Source organism: Lepidochelys kempii, chromosome 8 (genome assembly GCF_965140265.1).
Source record: "Lepidochelys kempii isolate rLepKem1 chromosome 8, rLepKem1.hap2, whole genome shotgun sequence".
Taxonomy (NCBI): Eukaryota; Metazoa; Chordata; order Testudines; family Cheloniidae; genus Lepidochelys; species Lepidochelys kempii.
The window spans coordinates 29740412-29765211 of NC_133263.1; the positions used below are offsets into that span (position 1 = coordinate 29740412).

General features: G+C 40.2%; 1 protein-coding gene across 2 annotated transcripts in view; it reads right to left on the minus strand.

Moving 5' to 3' along the window:
* Window positions 1-24800, minus strand: part of SLIT3 (slit guidance ligand 3) — an 802550-nt gene that overhangs the window by 92532 nt on the left and 685218 nt on the right. For both annotated transcript variants that reach the window (XM_073355953.1, XM_073355954.1), the window contains 3 exons: window positions 24726-24797; window positions 16518-16681; window positions 9263-9387 (listed from right to left, as the gene is read on the minus strand). In XM_073355953.1, the coding sequence (XP_073212054.1) occupies window positions 9263-9387; window positions 16518-16681; window positions 24726-24797 (361 nt within the window). The remainder of the gene's footprint in view (window positions 1-9262; window positions 9388-16517; window positions 16682-24725; window positions 24798-24800) is intronic.

Consider the following 24800-nt stretch of genomic DNA (forward strand, 5'->3'; position numbering starts at 1 on the left):
TTCCTCAGGTTTGGCTTCATTGTTAACAGCCTTCATTAGGCCACAGCATAATACACTGTGCTTTTTACAGGGCTTCTGATGAGTATATGCCTGCCTCACCACCCTCAGCCAGCAACTGTGGCCTGTAATCCTTCCTTAAGCCTTTCACTGTTATACTCTTGTGCGTGTAAATCCTCACTTTCCCTAAACCTACTGTAGCAAGGGAAAAGGATCCTTACAAAAATCAGCTAACCAATGCACAGTTGTGTCTTGGGAAGCATGAATAAAACCTCTAAGTGTGAACAGGTGGGTGCTATGCTTTCCTCTTTCATAGTCTTCCTGTCTTGGGGGGCATCAGATGAAATTATAACCCCTGCTGGTGCCAAGGGTCTTTGCCTACAAAATCCACACACACACAGGCTCTTATTTTAGAGGGTCACCCATTACTTCCCCCTTACCTCTTAACTTCTCTGGCTCCCCACTTTATCTTGCGGAGAGCTGGAGTACTCCCACATTCACTGATAATTGTTCTAAGTACTGTAGCTTCATCACAAAAACCTCAAGGCTTCCAAGGATAGCATCACAGGATGGGAATCTAGTTCATGGAGACAGAATCTCCAAACAGCAGCAATATTTCGCTGCACTGATTTTTTTCACACTAATCAAACTTGGCAAGGTACTAGCATTCCACTATCTTTCCCCCCTACCCTGAGGCTGTTAATGGAAAGAGGCCCAAATAGGATAACATGTAAAGACCGAGATGTTTGAACTCTCCTTCATATATGGAAGAATGCAGGCAAGATTTAAGAGTTCCTTCCAGTTTCTCCTCTTTCTGGAATTCAGACTGAAGGATTTTTCTTGCACTGACTGATGTACAGGGGATTTATGCACATGTGTTAATAGACCCAAAGAAATAAAAGAAAGGAGTTGTTTTCCCAAATGGTATAGTCTAAGAAATTAGAGCTGACATATAGTCTTGTACAGTTGACATGTATCATAAGACAAATTCTGCTCTCAGTTACACCCATGCAAACCCCACTCAAGTCAGTATAACTGAGGTTAGAGTTTGATGTTTTGCACAGACTGTTAACTATAGATGGGGCCAAACTTTAGCAAAGAAATGCTCTGTCCCAGTGCCCGAGAGACTTATCCAGGACTTTTTCATTTGCTTTGTCCTCATGAAGAATACCCTGTCTTGGAGAATTGAGCATGAAAGTTATCCCTCAGGATAGTCAGGTGTCAACACATTTAGTTCTGTGTAAATTAAGACATTGTCTTTTATCTCAATCTGGAAATGAATAGGGAGGAAGTAGAATTTATTGAGCAACATTGTGATGAACTCACATTAGCCTCTGTAACTTAAGAGGTGTGCTGTACCAGTTGTACCTGCTAAGTAATGCTCACCTTAAATCTCAGGGAGATTTGCAATAGCCTAATACTGACGTGATGAAGTCATGGGTCAGCCACACTCATTCCATTTTATCCAAACTACCAAAGCTCGAAGAGGCGAGGAAGGGGGAAGGGCAATTATTCCATTAAATATTTTCATTTGGCCTTATTCTCACATATTAAATACAGCACAGAATGTGTTTTAAACTCTTCTCCTTTTATTCTGCTACTCCCTTAATTTGGGAAGGGGCAAGAGTGATTATTGTTTAATGGAGATGATTTTCCTTTGCTTGTTCCTGGCTAAGCTCGCTATCAAGGGAAACTATTAAAAAGAACAAATAAAAGACCAACAAGTCATGCATGTCCAATGAGGTCATTATCAGAATGTAGAAGGCCAGAATATACTTATCATATTCCTCAGGTTTTGCTAGCACACCTACTCTGGTAATGTTTTACTTTTTCAATTGCCTCCCAATTCTCAATTTGATTATCCTATTTAATTATAATTTAGCCATGACCTGTGTGCTATCATAGCGATTGTGTAAAAACCGTACTCAATAGACTACGTGAATTAAAATCATGCCATTATCTCCATACATAGGAGTCCAAACAGTCCACACCATTCAGCATTCAAAGATGGAGAAAAGCCAGAAAGAAAGACTTCAGAATCTATTTTATAGTGATCCATCCTCAGACTGACAAACATCCTACAAGGGAAGGCACAGATATTTTTTAAATGATGGTATCTATGATGGGGAAGGGAGAAAGCAATCACTATGTTGGCCGAAAGCTTGAGAGCTAAGGGTTACCAGGTTTAGACACACACACTGATCATTGGAGCCTTGGGCACATGGGACCCCAGTAAAGAAAGAGTGCTGAGAGAATGCGGAATCGGTCAACGCTAAGCTCGGCTGATGCAGCAACTCATGGTGTTGGACACCATCAGGTGGTCGAGGGACATCTACATAGAACATATCACCGGATATCAGCAATACCAGGAGGGATAAGCTGAAGTGCCGATGAGAAGCACAGTCAGGAAAGTAACTGAAATACTTTCCTCATGGATTGTATTTTCTAAATGGACAACCAAGCTAATTCTGAATTACTGACGAACAATCTCCACTCATTGATATATTTTGCTTTCCACAACCAAATCTCTGTACAACTTTTCACGAGTGAGGTACCCGAGTATTCGGATTCTAATATCTAAACTCTGTTGTTAAATGTGCTCACCTAAATTTGGGTTATTGCTGATTTTGTACTCTATGTATCATATGACTTTAAAAACAAACTTTGTATTTGTGGATAATCTAAGCACTATACACAGAAGTACAGATACTCTTTTCTCAGCCCATGTATTATATAATTTTTTTAACATTAACTTTAATAAAATGTTTAAAAGACCCATATGTCATTGTTTCAGTGGAAGTTGTATGAAGTGAACTTCAATTAAACAGCTGCATTTTAGCTGACAATGACATCCTGAAGTTATTCCCAGTAAATCCTGCTAGTCCCCATAGGTGGCACTCTTATACTATCCATTGCTTAGACACCAACACTCTTCAAAGGCAAGAGTCCTGAAGGCAAGATTTCCTACAAGGCTTATCTGTAACGAACACATTCAGTACCCAATATGAGGAGAGAGCAGCAGCAGAGATAACTATCAGCACTTACCTTCCCCCATTTTAAAGCCAGCATATTTCTACCCTCATTAAATGGAATTGTCTGTCCCACAAGCCTGCCAGCTCAGATTTAGAGTGAACAATTCATGAGCTACCTTACTTTTAAGTCCAGCCTAAGACATGCAGTGTTATACACAAGAGACATTGCTAACCAATATTTACATGTGCATTCTAGTGGGGAAAAAAGACTTCAAAGGACACCAAATGTAGCATTTCTGGTGTAATTCTATCAAAGGGCCAGCTTTAAATGTGGTAATGCAAAGAAGATTACAAGCTTCCACTGCTTCCACTGCCATGCTATCTATAGCAACTAGAAGAAACTCTTGATACCATAAGCTTGAACTAAATTTTCGGGTGAGTGGCACACTGTGATTTCGAATGGCCACCATGAATACTGAAACCCCAGAGAAGTTAACACCCCATTTCAGGGAACCCAGAGACACCGTATACACTTCAGCTCAACTGAATGAGGTTATAAGGAAAATAAGGCTGGTTGGTGTTTTTTTCCTCCGGTGATACACTCCTCCACACAGGATTTTCTCCAAACTTACATCAAACAAGGAAAAACAAATGCTGTGAGGGAAGATTTAGGGCAATTTATCAAGATCTGGGGAATAGCTTCCAGATGGACAGAGCTGTTTGGTGTTGGCTGGTGAGAAGGAAGCAAGGTATTGTTATTGAATTAGCATGAATCTCTGGCGGAGAACAGCTTGATAGAAATAGAGTGCTCTCTTCATATGGTTTACATTTGGACCTGTCAAATTTTACTTTTACTCAAAAACCCACAGTGAAGATGCAGAGTTCTTTTTTACTTATCACATTTTCCCAAGTTCTCCCTGTACTAGTTATAAGTCACTATTTCTAAGCGGTCTGCTTTGCTTTAAATGCCACACCTGGGTATCAGAGGAACAGCCGTGTTAGTCTGTATTCGCAAAAAGAAAAGGAGTACAAGTACTCCTTTTCTTTTTACACCTGGGTATGTTCATTCTTTGCTATGCTTGCATGAGAGTTTGTTACTTGCAAGCTCAAAAGCAGACCAAGTTCACACAGTGAATGAAACCTGTCACCTGAGAATGTGAGTCAGAGAGGGAGAGAGAGAAGAAAAGCTAAACTTTCTATAAGATATTTAAAATAAGTCACCTCAAGAGCTTAACAAAATGGTTCTAAGTAAAGTTGATCCACTCTGAGGTCTAGTAAACACTAGAGAAGGTTTGCTGGTATACATGGATAGTTATACTGGCAAACTCTCCAAATGTGGCTGCAGCTTTGACCAGCAAAAAACCCCTGCATCTACACAAGGGCTTTTGCCAACATAAGATATGTAAAAAAACTCACCCCCCACAATAACATTATATTACCAATGAAGGTTTGTAGTATACACCCGGCCTGCCTCACACATAACTACTTCACAACATGTCTCTTCTAGCATAAGGCATACACAATATGAATGCATAAAATCTATATATACTCCAATGAACATGGATCAAAGTTATTTACTTTCATTTACATTATCTCAGCAGTCTCCTAGTCCTGCTTTCAATAATTCAGGGTTAGGTTGTTGTTTTTTTTTTACATACCAAATTCAAAATGATCACCCTGACTATTAGTATTTTATTGACACATGGAGACAAGATAGCCACAGATTTCCCTAAATTATATTAGTCAAACTTTGGTCATAAACTGCAGCTTCTGTCTGTTTTTGACACCCAAAGGAAGTCTCCAAAGTTATTTGCATATGTAAGGAGAAATGGTTCTCTCCAAGATAAACTGGGTGATAGTAAATAATATGTAAAAATAGTAAATATAAATTATATCTCTTTTTCGCAATAAGGTTTTCCTGGTTCAACATCTGATCTTGGCTTTTCTATCTTGAATCTACCAGAGCCAAGAAGCTAACATCAACCACCACCACTCTGAAGCTCACAATTTATTGTAGATCATTCCTCTCAGATTAGGTCTTCACTTACAGTGGTTTGCAGAGTACAGAGACCGCACGCCCAGCCAGCACGGCATGAGCAGTGGGTACAATAGACCAGGGAAGACTTAGCCTTCCTTGGTGCTGCTACTGACATGCCGCCGGTCACCTGGGCCGCAGTGGCCCCCCCTTGCCTGAGGCCCCCACCCCCTGCTGCTGCTGCCTGCCTGGTCTCCTCCACTCCACCTTCTCCCTCCGGAGGTCCCCGCTGCTTGCCAAGTCCCTCCTCCTTGGGGATGGGGGAGTGAGGAGGCACGTGGAGAGCCAGCGGCCGAAGGAGTGAGAAGGCTCGGCTGGGCACTGGGGCCAGCAGCTCAGGGGGAAGGGGCTTCAGGGGCGGGAGGGGCTGGCGCTGGGGCCGGCCTGGTGCTTGGGGAGCTGGCAGCAATGGGGGCCAGTGTCTCAGCTGGGGGAGGGCTTACAGTGCAGGACTACCCATACCTTACACACTGCCACAAGTCTAAATAAGATCTTACAGAGGCTCCAGTGAGATACCACTTGGAAAGATTGTTGTGAAGAGGCAGGAAAAGTCCAACTCAACTTGTTAAATAAAATTGTTTGTGACACTCAGCAAAAGCTGGTGACAAACAGACTGGTACAAACTGGATTGTTTATGTGAAAAGAACTATGATACAGGCTCTGCAAGGCTCCTGGTAGATCTATGGCTTGATATGACGACGAGCTGAAAGATTCTAGAAATGGGAGGAAACGTTTATAGCTGAAGTCCCCAAAATGTGTTTTGATTGGTTAATGTCAATAGGATGAGGCTGTGGTCCCTTCTTGGACATTGTGCACCTGGAAGTCATTCAGCAGGAGCAGAGAACAGTTGGACTAGAAAGAGAGAGAGTTTACCATCATGGCTCCCACCCACCTCACCTCCTGGGACCCCTCCCCCCCCCCGGATCCATTATGACACCACTGAGTCCTCAGCATCCTGAACCTGAAAGGCATCCTGAGCAGACTGGGTCAGAGACAGGAAAACGATGACACCACCACCAGCAGCAGCTTGCACTAGGGCCTAAACAGCTTCTAGAATGTGAGCCTTGGGTTTCTGCTGTCACCCGCTCCATCATGAGTTCCGTTCCTAGATCTCTCTTTTTGCCTTCCGTGTAATGAGACAGCCAGAACTGCATCTTTGTAACACTGCTCTGTGCCAGTACGGTAGCTAAAAGGGATGCCCTACATTGTCCAAAGTTGGAACAAGGTTGCCAGGCCTCACCGTGGCAGATAAGACTGTGTGCTGGGCCATGTTTCTCCAAGGTGGCAAGTAAGAGTCACCACCAGAGACAGGAGCAGTATTTTCAATCTTTGCTGTTCTTTTCTGGTCTCTTGTTTGTGAGTGTATTTGTTTTGTTTTATTTTCCAGGGAACAGGAGCAGACTTTAACAACAGCAGCAGCTCCAGACTCTCTCAATGAATACCATCTCTAATACCATCTAAAAGACTCTCAAACAAGGGGTTTCCCTTATCAAAACTCTCTAAAGTGAAAGGGAAAGGAAATACAGCAGATTGTTAAAAGGAAAGCTTTACTTAATAGTTCACGTTTCAAATGCTTTAATTGTTTTCTGTATCTTTAATAAAAAGGTTAAAAGATTTGTAACGGTGATTGTTACAGTGAGAGTCACCAGGGATAACACAAAATCCCAGATCACAACGAACTGTTCAATGTTGTAAGCGTGAACAATGATGTCATTAATATTTTATCCCTGGTGTGCCAGAGACACCACCGTTTCAACACAACAGGATAAAGCCCACGATCGATGCAACCCGCTTCTTAATCTAAAGGTGTTGCCCCATTCTTTATACTTGACAGCCCAGTCCCTGACATGTATGAACATATGATTATTTGCATTATTTAATTTTATATTGTAAACACCATAACTACTAGCACCTTACACGTTATGCTACCCTTGACAGTTCTATTAAGCTTCCAGTGATCTCAGTCGGAGCTGGGAACCTAGACGAAAGGCAGCACGTAGCTCTATCATTAACAGTGGAAGTTCTACACCAGAACGGAGGAAATGATATTGCTAAATAACTAGATTTTCCAGTACACTCTACTGGAATTGATAGTAAAGTGTTCTCTCTCTTTCTCTGATACTGCTACGTATTCTATTACAAAGGATAACAGTACTTCACATCAAAAGTATTTCACATTTTCAAATTACTGTACAAACATTAACACTCACAACTGAGTTGAATTAGTGTTATTAGACCCAATCACCAGCTCTGTACAAAATGAGTATCAATTAGTGGTTACCATATAGGAACATCTCCACTCACTTATACTGGTGGTGATACCTAACACCCACTTTTCCCCAATGTACATGACTATACAAGGTCAAGACTGAAGAATTAGGCCCATTATCCCAATTTGAAAGAAGAAGACAGTTTACATGACTTAGCCAAGGCCACACAGGGTTAGTGACAGAGTCACGATCTAATTTAGACCTAACTTATAGCCTCAGGGTATGTCTACACTACGGAATAAGGTCGAAATTATAGAAGTCGGTTTTTTAGAAATCGGTTTTATATATTCCAGTGTGTGTGTCCCCACAGAAAATGCTCTAAGTGCATTAAGTGCATTAACTCGGCGGAGTGCTTCCACAGTACCGAGGCTAGAGTCGACTTCCGGAGCATTGCACTGTGGGTAGCTATCCCACAGTTCCCGCAGTCTCCACTGCCCATTGGAATTCTGGGTTGAGATCCCATTGCTTGATGGGGCTAAAACATTGTCACGGGTTGTTCTGGGTACATATCGTCAGGCCCCCGTTCCCTCCCTCCGTGAAAGCAAGGGCAGACAATCATTTCGCACCTTTTTTCCTGAGTTACCTGTGCAGACGCCATACCACGGCAAGCATGGAGCCCGCTCAGCTCACTGTCACCGTATGTCTCCTGGGTGCTGGCAGACGTGGTACTGCATTGCTACACAGCAGCAGCAACCCATTGCCTTGTGGCAGCAGACGGTGCAATAGGACTGGTAGCCGTCATCGTCATGTCCGAGGTGCTCCTGGTCGCCTGTGTGAGGTCGATCAGGAGCACCTGGGCAGACATGGGCGCAGGGACTAAATTTGGAGTGACTTGATCAAGTCATTCTCTTTAGTCCTGAGTCAGTCCTATTGAACCATCTTATGGTGAGCAGGCAGGTGATACGGATTGCTAGCAGTCCTATTGCATCATCTTCTGCCGGGCAGGCAAGAGATGAGGATGGCTAGCAGTCCTATTGTACCATCTTCTGCCGAGCAGCCATGAGATGTGGATGGCATGCAGTCCTTCTGCACCATCTGCTGCCAGCCAAAGATGTAAAAGATAGATGGAGTGTATCCAAACAAGAAATAGACCAGATTTGTTTTGTACTCATTTGCAAACTCCCCCCGCCCCGCCCCCCGTCTAGGGGACTCATTCCTCTAGGTCACACTGCAGTCACTCACAGAGAAGGTGCAGCGAGGTAAATCTAGCCATGTATCAATCAGAGGCCAGACTAACCTCCTTGTTCCAATAAGGACAATAACTTAGGTGCACAATTTCTTATTGGAACCCTCTGTGAAGTCCTGCCTGAAATACTCCTTGATGTAAAGCCACCCCCTTTATTGATTTTAGCTCCCTGTAAGCCAACCCTGTAAGCTGTGTCGTCAGTCGCCCCTCCCTGCGTCAGAGCAACGGCAAACAATCGTGCATCTGAGTTGAGAGTGCTGTCCAGAGCAGTCACAATGGAGCATTCTGGGATAGCTCCCGGAGGCCAATACCGTCGAATTGTGTCCACAGTACCCCAAATTCGACCCGGCAAGGCCGATTTAAGTGCTTGTCAGGGGTGGAGTAAGGAAATCGATTTTAAGAGCCCTTTAAGTCGAAATAAAGGGCTTCATCGTGTGGACAGGTGCAAGTTTACATTGATTTAAAGCTGCTTAATTTGACCTAAAGTCCTAGTGTAGACCCGGGCTCAGTCTTATTCACCCAGGCCTGGCTGCTTTTTGTTTTGGTGCTGATGTTAAAAATGAAATCAACTTGCCCTTTTACATTCTCTCCAGTATATAAAACGTTTAAAGAATAAATATACACACTACATGGACTAAAAATCTGTAGCTGTGTGCATGAAAGGCACACAACCTACTTGAGCAAGGGATGCTTGAACTTCCTTGCCTGTACAATTGACTCCCCTATTGATACAACATTGAGGAAGCCAGCAGAAAGCTGAGAGTCCTGTGTGTCTTTTAAGGTAGTTCAAGTATGGTCATACCTTGAAACCAAATGGACATGTGCATCGATAGAACTCCACTGGATCATTGTTGCATGTCCCATTGTTCTTACATGGACTGGAAAGGCAAGGGTTACACTTGGACACAATGCTGATATCTACCGGTCCTGCAAAAATGAAAGTGTAGAATACAAGTGGAAAATGTGGATTGCAAAATTCATTCTTAGTTAAGGCACAAGATACTTACCAGTACTGACACTGTGTGTTTTCTGCCCCCTGCAGTAACAATAATATGTGCACTTCATGTGATAATGTTTAATCACAAAGGATTAAAGCAAATTTTAAATCCTTCAAGTGCTGGACAAATCTTAATGATATCTGGATATATGTCTAAAGAGAGAAACACCCAGCTTGCAAAAACAGACTGCAAATGTCATAAAATTTGTTTACGATCAAGATTTTTGGAAATTTCCACTTCCATCAATGCTGGAAATTCTGCAAGAGCAGCCCCTGACTGCTAATATTTTGACATTTCTAGTTTTGTGGATGAGACCAAAAGAGAAAGTGCAGATTCAGCAGCAAAAATTAAAAATGGGTACAAGAAAGTTGCACAAAGATTTGTGAAGCTCAAGAAAGGTTCAATTAGAGGTTTAGGAGACGGTTCAATGTTTCACCACCCATAGTTTTAACATGGTTTATTTTCGACTGAATTCCCTCCTGTTCTTACTGTAGAAAAAGCAATAGCCAAAACACAGATATATCTGGGAAATGCTGCAACTGTTATTGCCCTGTATAATATCACCAAACCATTTTTAAGCCATTTAATAAACTAAATAATTGGAAACAACCATTCCAAATGGGTAGGAGAGGGTGTGAACAAAAGTATCCTTGCCACTCACACCTTACATACTATTATAATAATATTTGTACAAAATACGCCTTGTGAGGCATAATTTGAAAATTAGTAACTCACTGGTCAATATCATCATGGTGAAATGTATTTAGCAACGTTACATGTAAAGTTATGAAGTCCCCCTGTACAATGTTCATAGCACATGTTTAAAACCACAGCCCTACCCAGGCAGACGTATCCTGAACGAAGATTTACCTCAATTTACATATAAGTAGTGAACAGGGTCCTTGAGACAGGAGGGAGAGGAAATGGCAGTAGAAAAAGCAAATTTGAATTTCTGCAAACAAAGATGAGGAGAAAGGACATGAAGCCTCCTTCACCATGAGATTCTATGTCACCTTCTTTACTGTGTGAATAAACTTTGCTTTGAGGTGTAACTCTCAGAAGAATCCACTTCAAAGATTATCCAATTGGACTATAAAAGAAAGGGGGCAGAAAACTGCAAGCTCTCTCTCTCTTTCACCCAGGAAGACAAAGGAACCAGCCCTTTGACTTTGGGGGTAGATCCTGATCTTAGAATTTGGTCAGCCATATTGCTGGGAACCTGTGGTACGAATTTTACCTTGAACTAACTCAAACTTGTTGTGTTCTAGCTACTAGAAAGTGTTTTATATTTATTTTTCATTATCATTTCTGACTTTAATACCCGATACTTGAATTCACTTAAAAACCCTATCCTCTTTGTTAATAAACTTGTTTTATTCTTTAATCTAAACCACTCCAGTGCTGTGTTTAAACAGAACTCTTTGATAACTCCAGGTAAAGTAGCAGACTGTTGAACATTAGATATTAAAGACCCATTATCCCTGTAAAGGGTTAAAGTGCCCAGGAGAGGGCTGTACAGTGCGGAGCACACGTTTCAGAGACTATTCAGCATTGAGAGTATGTTGGGGCCACCCTGCAGTTAGTAACCAAGGCTGGTGGGAAGTCAGAGTGTGACTGGAGTGTTGCTGACAGGCTGCTGGGCCAGAGCTACTGGGCCAGGGCTGCAGCTATACACAGGCACTCAGGCTGTGATCTGCATGCCCGCAGGCTCTTTGTGAGCGTCCCTTGTTGGGAGCGCTACACTAAAGCATTGTGAGGCATCGAGAGTTGCAAGGCAGGTGATGACACAACCCTCACTGGTTTGGATTGCACCCCAAAATGTGACAGAGTGTTTGTGGGTCAGCAGGAACCTGATCACAGCCCAGAATAGTGGAATTTGGAGACTCAAGCTGAAAGCCGAGAGCCAGATGAAAATCATTTTACACCACAATGAATACCGGCCTCCAGCTACCACTGTAGTCCAGTGATTCCCCTGTCCTTTGCACAATCATCTGCCTATATTGTCTGGCTTGCTTGCTCCTTGTAGATCCTAACTGCAGTAACTAGCTCCTGTTTGCGGAGGGAGGGGACTGCCTATGTGGGGAACGGGAGTACTGATGCTCAGGCAGAAGAGCAAGTGATTGGGTAGTGGAGGGTTTATTGCAAGGAGAAGGGATTCAGGCAAGTGTGAGGAAATGGGGGTGGCAATAAAGCTTCATGTGAACATATTGCAAATATATGGATTTAAGAATCAAAATGGTCTTGTCAATCTTTCTTAAATGTACTGCTTTGTACACAAGAAACATGACACTCGGACATGAGAGAAAGACAATAAATTGTTTTCATTCCATTACTTTTGCGCATGCAAAATCCCTGTTTTAACTCCCTAAGGCACCGAGAAAGGCTTGTGAAAAATGTAAACAAAAATAGAAACACACGAATACTTGAAACAAACACAGACGCTAGACACCACACACTCAGGCATCTACACCAAAGAGAACTTATGGCTTCCTGTGTAAACACAAAAATTACCCAAATTTAAAAACAAGTATTTGTTTACTGGACCTGAACAGGTCATCTGCAGGGCAAAGCAATCAAATTGTCAAGGAAGCTCCATCGGAGTAGTTACTGTCTGCTGTGTCCACCTCTAGCATGCAATTGAGTACTAAATCAATCAATATTATAGATCTGTTAAGATGTTAATAAAGATAGGCAAATTTGGAAATGTGAAAATAAAACTGACTTTGTAGTCACTAACTTACAAATATTAATGACTCAAATGGTTTTAAAATGTAAAAATGGTCAAAAGACGCTAATTTATTTCAAGCAGTGAAGGTCTTAAAGAACTTTATTTCCTTTAAAAGAAAATATTTCTTTTAAGTGCAAGGACTCCTCAAAAGTACCGGCGATCAGTAATAAATTTTAAATAACTTAGGACAGACCAAGCACATAAGATATGGGTGAGGAGGGTTGAAAAATATTTCACTAAAAGTTGGTAAAATCTGTTGTTCATCGGCTGAAATCATCTAGTCCACGGTGAATTTTCATCTCTGAGTTACGTCTGAGTGAAAAACATGCTTCATGTTTGAAATACTAACAGACCCTTTCACTGATGGCTCCTTTTGGGCAGTGCAAAATTGGCAGCCAGGTGAAAAAGCAATGCCCAGGAAATAGGAATTCTTTGCTGTGATTGACTGTATTAGCATTCCATCATAAAATAGTGACAAACACCTTCCTTTTGGCAGATCTGTATATGACAAATGTGTCACAACTAAAGAGAAGAAATAAGTGATGAGCAAGACAGAAGAAAACTGACTTTGTGGGCTTACATTTTAGGAAACTGTCCAGTAATTCAGTAATTCGCTATCCAGTAATATAAAAATCTATTATAGGGTTTGCTTCTGACCTAGCAAACCTTAGCCGAGATATTGACTGACCAAATCATTATTAATATTTATTATTTACATAGCACCAACAGGGAGCAAAGGGCTTAACAGATATGTACATTGACAAGGACTCTGCCACAAAGAGCCCTCAATCTAAGAGGCAAATGCTGATGCCCTTACTCACTTGGTTACTATGCAAGTAGTGTCACTGAAGTTAATGAATTACTAGTAAAGTTAGGTGCTATTTAGTCTGAATAAGAGTATTGAACCTGGCCCTACACAAAACACTACCCAGGAAAAGGGCCCACAAAGAAAGGAAGAAGGAAGAAGACTTTTCTCCGCCTTTTCTGCATTTGTGTGTTTTATATCTAATCCATTCCTGTCCTGCTTTTTTTTCACTTTTTTCCTATTTGCTGTAAAGTCTAGATACAACAGCTTGCCTGATTTCAGCAGAAGAGGTTAGCTTGAATGGCTGTAGTTATGTCCGTGGGTTTTTTCACCTTTATGTGCTACTCCTCTGTTGCTTCTCCCAAAAGTGAGATTAGCTATTTGGGAAAAACGAGGTGGCCCAGGAGGCAGCATGGGTTATACTATACACTATATATATATATATATATAGTGACAGGTTCGGGCTGGATGGCTACAGGAGGGTGATAGAAGGCAGATATATTAGCCCCAGGTTAAGTAGGTCCCTTTTCCCTGGGTAAGGTAACAGGGAAGGTTCCAGTACAATCAGGAACTTTCTGGAAACAATTAAGGCAGAGAGGCTGATTAGAACACCTGCAGCCAATCAAGAAGCTGCTAGAATCAATTAAGGAAGGCTAATCAGGGCACCTGGGTTTAAAAAGGAGCTCACTTCAGTTTGTGGCGCATGCGAGAAGCTGGGAGCAAGAGGTGCAAGAAGCTGAGAGTGACAAGGCTTACTACTGGGAGACTGAGAAGTACGAGCATTATCAGACACCAGGAAGGAGGTCCTGTGGTGAGAATAAAGAAGGTGTTGGGAGGATGCCATGGGGAAGTAGCCCAGGGAGTTGTAGCTATCACGCAGCTGTTACAGGAGCCACTGTAGACAGCTGCAATCCACAGGGCCCTGGGCTGGAACCTGGAGTAGAGGGTGGGCCCGCATTCCTCCCATCCCCCCAACTCCCTACTTGATACTGGAGGAGTTGAACTGGACCGTGGGTTCCTCCAGAGGGGAAGGTCTCTGGCCTGTTCCCCGATCCACTAGGTGGATCAGCAGAGACTGCGGGAATTGTTCTTCTTCCTCTCCCCATGCTGGCCAGTGATGAGGCTAACTGAGTAAATGGCAGATTTGAGCCACAGAAGTGGCCAAAGTGAGGGCTGCCGTGAACCTCTGAGGCAAGAAAATCCGCCAATAAGCACAGGACCCACCAAGGCAGAGGAGGAGCTTTGTCACTATATATATATATATATATATATATATATATATATATATATATATATATATATATATAGCTATACACACACACACACACGCACACAGTACATCCCTATGGCATTGATCAAAGCCAATCAATGAAGGAGCTAATCAGAGCTCCGGCACTTAAGTAGCCTATTTCTTTGCCCTTGGGGGTTTGATTTATAAACCATGTAGCAAAAATGTTCGCAGTCTAGTGCAGTCCTTTCCAATAGTGCTGCAGACAAGGAGGACAATGTAATAAAACACAGAGCTGAGTCTGAACTACTTGGGCCTCAAGTCCGGTCCTGTTTGCACTGTTCTGAGACAAGACGTGAACATTTGGCTTTTAGTCCAAACATTGGGTTAAACCACAATTTTGACAAAAGACACATTAATTTAGAAAGTCCTGCGTGTCATTGTTCAGCCTTGTCGTGCTGTGACCGACAGGAATATGGCAATAATGAGGGGAAGGTAGTGGGCTAGAATGAAGAGATTGTTTTTATTAGGATTTAATTGCAATTGATTGTGGAGCTCCACTGACTTTACTGGGGCTCTGCACAGGTGAAGGACAGAATTCACACACAGGCAATTGCAGGATCGGGGTGTGAGTGTGCGTATGGGGGTGACAGATTGCTCTGATAAGTTAATAAGTCTTGTACATTTGTTTTGAGTGAGGGGGAGGAACACAGTGGGAGGAATCCGGAAACTCTCTCCATTCTAAGCCAGCACACCAGCGGCTCTATTTGTCCACAGACTGCTGCTTGGTTCATGTGGTGGGTGACCTCAGGAGAATGCTTCAAGGAGAATCAGGCAAAGCAATTTCCAAATATGAGTGTTTCAAGAATAAAAAGTTAGCTACTTTTTTTGCTGCATCATATTTCAAAAATAGCTTCATCTACAAATGCCACATTTGTTTTCTTCATTTTTCCTTGTGAAAGTTAGCACATTGTTGGGTGTTTATTTAGGATTATTTGTAACTCTCAGCAGTGAAATTATAAACTCAGCAAAGAGCAGAGAGGTCTGATTATGATTTGCTGTCTTAAAGCTATCATCACTTTTAAAATAACTGAATTTGAATGTTCTAGTTATTAAAAATGAAGATGGAAGGTCAAAAAAGTCAGCTCTGGTTTGGGAAACAACCTTAACTTTAGCCCATTGTCAACACTCGTCCTCTATTCAGCAATCAGTTTAATCCCAGCTGCTATACAATCATCCCGCTAAGCCAGTGACATTATTATAATTTATTATTACATATAAGTGTACATGGCACTTCATAGATAAATAACAAGATGATGTAATTTCCCCTTAATTTCCAACCACAGACCCTCTTCTCTATTACCTTAAATAGTAAATCCACTTCTTCACACTTCTGTCTTCACATATAGGCTAGCAACCCAAACATACATTTCACATTCCAAAAACAATTTTGACAGCAAAAAACACAAACATATCCCCTTTATTTGTCCACAATTTCATTAAGTCAGAAAGCCCACTCATTCTCATTCTACCTCCATATTATATACCTCACTATAACTCCTCAATCAGTTTCTCCTCATATAGCTCTTATATCCAGTCATATACCTGCATCCTCTCCTGATCTTGCAACATAAAATACATCTAATACACCCAGTTACTGATCTAGAGTTGGTAGGACTTAGGGTTGGAGTTCAAGTTGTTTGTGGATCTTCAGTACAAATGTCCTTATCAAAACATATTTGCTTTCCACCTGCAACTTCTTTCCTACAGCTTTCAAACTTATTTTTATAACTATAACATTCTAATTTTTTAAAAAATGTAGAATTACTTACTGCATAAACTTTCTCTTACCCAAGTTTTTTTGGGTCTGGAAATAAATTATTTGATTAATTATCCCTAAAATGACATTCCATACAGTAATTTACAATTATATTATCTGATGTAATGACAGTGTTGCTGACTCATGTGAGATTTGGTGCTTCCCTTAAAGCCCCAACTGCCAGAGCTAAGTGATTGCATGAGAATATCAGCTTTCACTGTAAACAATGATATTTCTAGCCCTTCTGTGAGTGGAGAAAAGTTTGAAAACATGTCCCAAGTGGTCTTCAATAGCTCAGAAACCACAAGGCAAAAAAAAAAAAAAAAAAGAAAGAGAGAGAGCCCTAAATTCGTTTTAATATCTCACGATTGTTGAAGCTGTGGGTTGGCGATATTCTACCAATAAAGCTGTTTACACAAGATAAGCAATGACACTCAATCAAATGGTTTACAGACCTCAGCCAAACAGCTTGCTCCTACCTTTGCACTGGAAGTGATGGGTTGGTGTTGTGAGCAGCAGTCTGTCTGCCATGTCCTCTGGCCCACTGCAGCGTGCAATCCCTGGCTCTTTGTACCCTGCCTTCACCCATTCCGAAAGCCAGCGCAGACTGCAGTCACAGTTCAAGGGGTTGGTACCTAGAGCCCTGGTGATGTAAAACAATGAACTAGTTCCTTTGCTTGGAAGCAAAAATAGCCCCTCTGCCCCAAATGGCACATTTTACCCAACTCTCCACATTAAACTTTCCAAATAACTGGAAAACTTGATTCCAAAGAGCTGGAAAGAAAATCCTTCAATATTTAACAGAATTTCAATGTCTGATGTCTCCAAACAGCCCTTTGAAGATGTTTTTGGGCAAAAGTCATAATGGTAGATTAGAATTCAGCATAAAGTGGGCCATCAGATTTTCATTCTCACCTCACTGCTCCATTTGTGTTCATTCCAAGGCTTTGTCTACACTATGCACCTTTTAGCAACATGGCTGTGTCACTAAAAGGTGTGCAGTGTAGCCACTGTTTGTAGACAGGAGAGCGCTCTCCTGCCGACAAAGCTACCACTGCTCATTGAGGCTGGATATTTTGTCTCTCCTGCCGACAAAGCGCTGTTCACACCAGCGCTTTTTGTCAGCAAAACTTTTGTCATTCGGGGGGGGGGTGTTTTTTTCACACCCCTGAACAACAAAAGTTTTGTCATTCAGTTTCCAGTGTAGACAAAACTCAAGTCTCAGTCATGAGCCTTTTATCTTCCGCTATCCCTAGAACACTGACCCCATGCCTCTCTGACTGAACATTCTCTCCCTGGCTCCTTCCTTAAGGCTAACCTCATCCAACAATCCTTCTCACACCTTTCTTCTCATCATTACTAAGCAGAGTTGAATAACTTACTACCGATCATTTATTCAAGAAATTTAGCCCATTTCCACTTGAGCGATATCTATACACACAGTTTCTCTAAATTTATTATTTTAACCTGACAAAATTCAGGTGTTGTTTGTTTTCTTGTTTAAACTCTATGGCCTGAATGATAATATTCCATGTTGAGCTGTCTTGCTTAGTTATCATTTCAAAGACACTTTTTTTTTTTATAGAAGTAACCCCACTGCAGGCAGTTGCACTACACTCATGAATAAGAGTTTGCAGTTGCTTGTTAATTGTGAAGACACATTTTCTACCTCAGAAACAGTCATCTAAATAACAAGGAAAACAGTTCAGGTCTTTTGCAGTTTCCACAGTATGCATCCGATGAAGTGAGCTGTAGCTCACGAAAGCTTATGCTCAAATAAATTGGTTAGTCTCTAAGGTGTCACAAGTACTCCTTTTCTTTTTGCAAATACAGACTAACACGGCTGTTACTCTGAAAACAGTTCAGGATAGGGTGAGTGAGTGAATTATTGATGGATATCAGCAAATAATGTAACGATTCTGTAAATGATTATTTCAATTTTTAAATGCATCTGCTTTAGTCATGGTCATGCCCATTTTTGTTTGCTTAATGAAAAAACAAGTTTTACTGGCAAAAGTTAGCAGGTGACAACTTTCAATGTCACATGCACAAATTTTTGCAGAAACCAAGTTTTAATGTTGAACGTCTAGGTATTCTTGGGGAAATGCTTATGTGCTGAGCCAATCAGGGGACAGCAAGAACACGAGGTGAGCTGTCTGATCGAAACAACGAATTTCAATTGGACTTAAGCACAAACTTGAGAACTCTTCCTGGAAAGGGCTATTTTATGAATTAGGGTCTAAAGTTGTAAAATGCATTAATGAAAGACCTCTCTTTTTTTTTTTTAAACCAAGTTTTGGTTTGTATTTTTAAAACTGTAGAGATGGGTAATATCAGGCATGTGAGTTGTTACATTTCCATTTTTCAAACTACCATGAAATGCACAAAAAATAAGTAGCAGATTTCCTGTTCAATAATGAAAGTGAAATACAATCTAAATCTGCTAAAAGTAACTTTTTACATAAAAATCTTTAAGATTTGAATTGGAGATATTCAGGCAACAAGCTGAAAGAAGGAATAGCATCTCCACATGAGAGAGACAACCATTCTCCTGAACATTTTCTAAAAGGATGTCTGTTTTTCTTTGGCTTACTTTTTAATAAAAATATATAGTGAATTTATTGCTTTTTCTTTTTTTTAAAAAAGAGGGACTGGATAGCCCTCACAGACCATGCATTAATGAGGGTTCGACAAAACTCTGGGATTGCACTCATCTTTTGAAACATGACATTGCTTTCATTCCAGCCAGCAAACAGTTCCTATTAAGTTTGTGTGTGGTAGTCCGGTGATGCGAACAGCACACATGAGAAAACTGGGACTAGCTTGAGACACTCAAACCTACTTTAAGGCTGTAATCCAAGTCACACTTTAATAAAGATTCCCAGACTTGGATGGTTAGTGAAATAACCCACTGTGCCTCAGAGGCTGCTATATTTGTGAGTGTTACAGTTATTTATGGATTGCTGCCAACTATATTTAAAACATCATTGTTGGAGTTTGGAGACCAGAGTTCTGTTTCCAACTCTCTCACTGATTCATTGTGTGACCCTGGGCAAGTCACTTAACTTCTGTGTCTCAGATTTGTAGTTTTTTTTAAAACAGGGAGTTCAACCAAATATATTTCCCCTTGGCCTGGGATAAATCCCATGTAGCAGAGATGCATGTACTTGCAACCACAAGATAGGAGAATCTATTGGTTTGTTTTCCCATTTAATCAGAACTGTTTTCTTATAACCAAGGAAGGAGGCAGCACTTTCAGGGAAACAAATTTATATTAAGCTGCACTTTGCTGGACATATTTATATTTTGCTCCTGTAAAAAACAAGATAAACCAAACCAACAACCTAGAATAACAGTGTGTTCAGTTTGGCTAATTTGTAGAGTGGTTCAGGTCTTGTGCTAGGCTAAACCAGTGGCTCTTAACCTTTCCTGTACCCCTTTCAGGAGTACGATTTGTCTTGCATACCTTAAGTTTCACCTCACTTAAAAACTAGTCGCTTACAAAACCAGACCTAAAAATAAAAAAGTGTCACAACAAACTATTACTATTACTGAAAACTGCTGCTTTTCTCATTTTTACCATATAATTATAAAATTATAAAATAAATCAATTGGAATCATGTGTGTGTGTGTGTATGTGCCTTTGTGTGAAATTTTAGTTTGTACTGACTTCACTAGTGCTTTTTATGTAGCCTGTTGTAAAACTAGGCAAATATCTAGATGAGGTGATGTACCCTCTGAGACTTCTGCACACCCATTGAGAATCACTATGCAAGGGTATACTCCCCTCAGACATTTTTTTTAAAAAATACTAGTTGTTTAGGACAATCTGATTCAAACCAAAGGCAAAACACTGTTTCTTTAGAAAGACATTAGGGATAGGTCATCTCTGGCCAGGATGATTTAGGGATAACTCCACCAGAGACAGGGAAATCACCCCAACTCATCCTTCGATTTGCTAGCAGAGTTTTAACGAGAGGCTGTCCCGTAAGTTGCTGTGAGTCCCATCCAAAATACCACTGTGTGAAGTGTGAAATAAATGTAACCTATTTTTCCATTTCAATGAGGCTGCAGCACAAACAAAAGAAATGCATCCATGTTGGAGGTAAGACCCACATGAAACAGATGCAATGGCATCAAGCCAGGCCATTGAGCCTATGTACCTCACAATTAGGAGCAGGAGGAAGGAAAGAAAACAAAATCCTGCAAAGACTGGGGTTTTCAAAGAAGCCTAACAGTGGTAGGTGCTCAACTCCCATTTAGCGGGAATTGTCTGTCCAACTCTCCTAAGCTCCTGGAAATCCCAGCCAAAATGTGAGCGCTTGACCAAAGGCAGTTTAAAAAAATCAGCTTTGAAGAAACACACATTAGAAGTCTATGGAGTTACTTTTTTGAAAACAATGTAGGGTTTTAGCCATGTAACTCTCTTATTTTAATAGACTAAAACACTGTAAACTGATCTGGGCATTTAAACGTATCAGAATCTACAGAGGTTTTGACTTGGAAAGAATTATTACAGCATTGATGCAAATTGCTTTTTGAATTTTAGCTTTACCCCATGAATCAGACTACAAATCATTTTTAAAAATAATGTTTTGAACTCAAGCTTCTTTTGGATAAAAACGTTCAGACAGGATATTAAGAAAGGAAACCCCACTAAATTTGTTGATACATTTCTATGGGAGTGACTAATGAAACAATTGTGCCCTAGACAGACTCAACTGTAGAGTTCATGGGTTCAATCCTAGCCAGGGCTCATTCATCAAAATTAAATGTGTACAGCAGCAATGCCTGAAAACCCCCAAATCCAGCCCCTTTTGTAGCTCTATTGCTTACAATGGAAAAACTCCAGGGATGACCCTTTGACCCCCTCTGCAATGAGTTGGCCCACTTGTGCAAGGCTAAACAAAACCCTACATTTCAAAGTTCGTCTAGAAATTACAGTTAACCATTTAGCACTGGACAAACCCCAACACACACAAGGTGAGAGGGAAATCACAAAATGAACATTGAAACATCCAGGTTAATCAATCTCTCTAATGCAGCTTGAAGATGAATCTGCTATATAAATGCTAGGAATAATTTTGTTCCATAAGATGTATAAATTAAGAAGTGTATTTTTTACTTTCCACTAATTTTTATGTACCACAGCATGCTTGCTTCCACTCACTTCTCCTTTTATTTCTTTGGTCAATATAGCAAAACAATTCCTGGAGGTTAATCATCTCATACTGCTATGAAACACTAAAGGTCTTTGCAACGAAGAGCAGATTTTTTCCTCTCTCAGACTTAAGTATTTCTCATTGAAGGGCAATTAAAATAACTATAGGTGAGATGAACTAGAGATAGAGAGCACTGTGGAGGGCATAGTTTATTTTTATAAGTATCTAACATGAGCTTGAGTAAACAAGAGATGAATCAACAGGGACATGAATCTGAGCTGTTTAGGTACAGAATATATGTCTCTCAGACATATTTTTAATAATGTGTCCTTTACCATGCTTTTGATAAACTATCTGGGTCAAGACCTCTCCAGGCAGTGGTAACTGGTAGTCCACTGGGTCAGGTAGTTTTGGATGTGGGTAGCATGCACAGGCACTGAATGAATTCATGGGAGATCTCAAGCTTGCTTTGTCAACTTTAAGGCTGCTCCTACCTTATCAAATTTAGAGCCTTTTTTTAAGCACTAGTATAGGAATTAGCGTAGATAAAGCTCAGACATTTTTATCATGGTGTCAGAAAAAAACTAAATTTACTAGTGAAGACAAGCCTCAGTTGGAGAGTATTCAGGATCGTTACAGTATACAGGCACAGATTCTGTACAAAAAGAGTATGTGTATTCCATAGATAAACCATCTTATCTCTCTCTATATATACACATACACCTTTCAAAAAGCTACTTTAAAAGAATGTTATGTTTGCAAAGCAATTTTGGTGAAAATCTTTCCCCATGATTTGAGCAGCTTTGGAAAGTAGAATAGAGTAGGCTAGACCTGAGTTTTTAAATTTCCAATTTCAAACCATATTACAGCTGCAGCAAAAGGCTTTGACCAAAAAAAAAGAAAAATTTTGTCTACACTAGAGAACCGAACCTTTGCAATTTACAATGGTCCATTTGAGCCATCGTAACTTGTAACAATGCTGCGTGTCCACACTAACCGTTCTGGCTAGGCTAAACCTGTTCAACTTTTTAACATTCAGCATCTCCTCCCACCCTAGGAATACCATTATAAGTTCCACTATTTACTATGGATTCACACTGCCAGCAGAGAAAGTGTTTCTCACATGTAAAATTGTGTTCACTCACCAGATATATGAAATTGATGCACGGCACTTTTTTGTTCCATTTATCTGAAAATGCCACAGCTACAGACTCTCTCAGAGATATGTGAATCCCAGAGAGATCTGTCAGTGTTCATAAAACACATTATTTTAAATTGCTCGTGGCATTATTGGTGAACTCAATTTCTTCAACTGTGTCAAAGACACTGGTCCTCCTAGAATTATAGAAGGCAAATGTTTCTTTAAAGAAACAGCCAAGAACAATTGCACGGTAGAACTTAATTGTTCCCTGAGCAAATTATACCCTAGACAGGTCTTAATTATTTTATGGATGCTACTTATTACCATTCATTTGAGCTTTGTGTACTTTACACTGTCAGCAGCACATACTTATAAACAGAGGGGCTACATTGACTGTGCTGGGCCAAAGGGGATTTTATGACTCTCTAGGGTGAACAGTTTACCTAAGAAAGCTGTGCCTGCACTTAATGTAACGTAAACTCTGAAGAAAACCCAAACAAATGGCACATGACATGTTTATCATTTCAGTTCTAAATATACCCTTAGAGGCCAGCTTCCCCTGTTTGGAAGGTGTCACTGAATTTCCAAGTAGAGACAAAGGAATTTGGTACAATGACCCTGAATTCATCCCCAGACAATGCATAGAATGAATTTACTATACTATGAACACAGCATAGAATACATTTTGTGTATAACAGATATTTGTACTTAAACATTTTATCTATCTTAGGTACAGGCTAAAGTTTGAGATTTGGATCTGAAGCTGAATTAGGGTTAAAGCTCAGGTTCAAATTCATGTAAAATTGTGTTGAAATCCCTTGAATTGTTCATAAAAGATTTTGTCCCAAATAGTAACACTTAGTAAGTATCACTATCTCTTATTTTGTAAGGGGAAACTGAGGCATAACAATGTTAAGTGACTTCTCCCACAGAAACCTCGAAACTGGGACTAGGATCCAGGTCTAGAACCGAGCAAACATTTAATGTTTTGGTTCATTGGTAGCTCTGGAAAAAAAAGTCAATTTTTTTGTTGTTGTTTCGGGTTCAATAAAACATTCATTTCAAGTTGGAACTTAATTCAAATAAAATAAAATTGAAGGAAATTTTGAAACAAAACATTTTTGAAGGCATTATTGTTTAAAATAAAAAAAATTGAAACATTTCATTTTAAAAAGATCAGAACAAAGCATTTCAATCTTTTTGGATTCTTTTTTCCCTGATCAAAACAATTTGGCAAATTTATCACAAATTTGCAAAATGTTTCTATCAATGTGAATATGCATTTTAAATATTGCCCAGGTCTCCTGACTGCCAGGACATGCCAGTCTGATGCCTTATTCATTGGACCATGCTACCTCCCATCCTGAATAATGGAAATTTCAAGAAATCTGTTTTTGCAAACTATTTGAACACCCAAGTCACAACTGGATCTGAACTCTGGATTTGGCCTGAAACCAAATCATAGGAAAAACAACAAGATGTCCTTGTGGCACCTTAGAGACTAACAAATTTATTTGGGCATAAGCTTTCGTGGGCTAGGACCCACTTAATCAGATGCATATATTTTCCACTCCATGCATCTGATGAAATGGGTTCTAGGACTCCTCGTTGTTTTTGCTGATACAGACTAACATGGCTACCAGTCTGAAACAAACCATAGAAGTAAGTTTAGAGCCTGACAAATCAAAAGTAAAAGATGACAGATTAAAGTTTACCAATTTTGGTCCATCTCTAGGTGAGTGACTGGTCCAAAGCCATTAAGGAGGGAAGAAAGTGAGGAAAAAACTAAAATAAACATTTGGATTTTCTTCTCACTTGAAAAGAGCAAATATATTTCATATATATGGATAGTGTGTCATTTTTAGAACATATTTTATATGTATGTTTGGAATGAAATACACAAAAAGTTCACTTTCATTATTAGTATATGTGAATTTTTAGTTCATGTACAAGATACTATATTGACAAAATCCAGTATGTAAAACATGAGATATCTATTATGCACAGAATCCACATATAAGTTACTTAATGTTTTGGTGGGTGGCTTCCTGTCTCATGCTCAGGCTTCTGTACCATCATGCTCTCTAAATTTCACATGCAAAGTACTAGATGCTGGGTCTTAGCACAAATGCCATAAAAGAGGAAATCTTCATATTATTCATTCAATTGTTTTTCCTAAGAAAATGTTTTGAGAATAAATAACAAGTAGTCCAAGCATTTATTTGATTTAATTTGAACAGAAAATGTCTGAATAAAGACAGTAAAATGCAGAGAGAAAATGGACACAAATCAGAAAAGCTTAGAAACTAGATTAGTAGCATAATCTACATTGTGTTAGTAAAATAACACAGTTAAAAACATTAATTCAGAGCAAGGGTACTTACAGATGTGAAAGGGACACAAGGTCATTAAAAGACCCTTCGGGAACACTGGAAATATCATTACCATGAAGAGTTCTA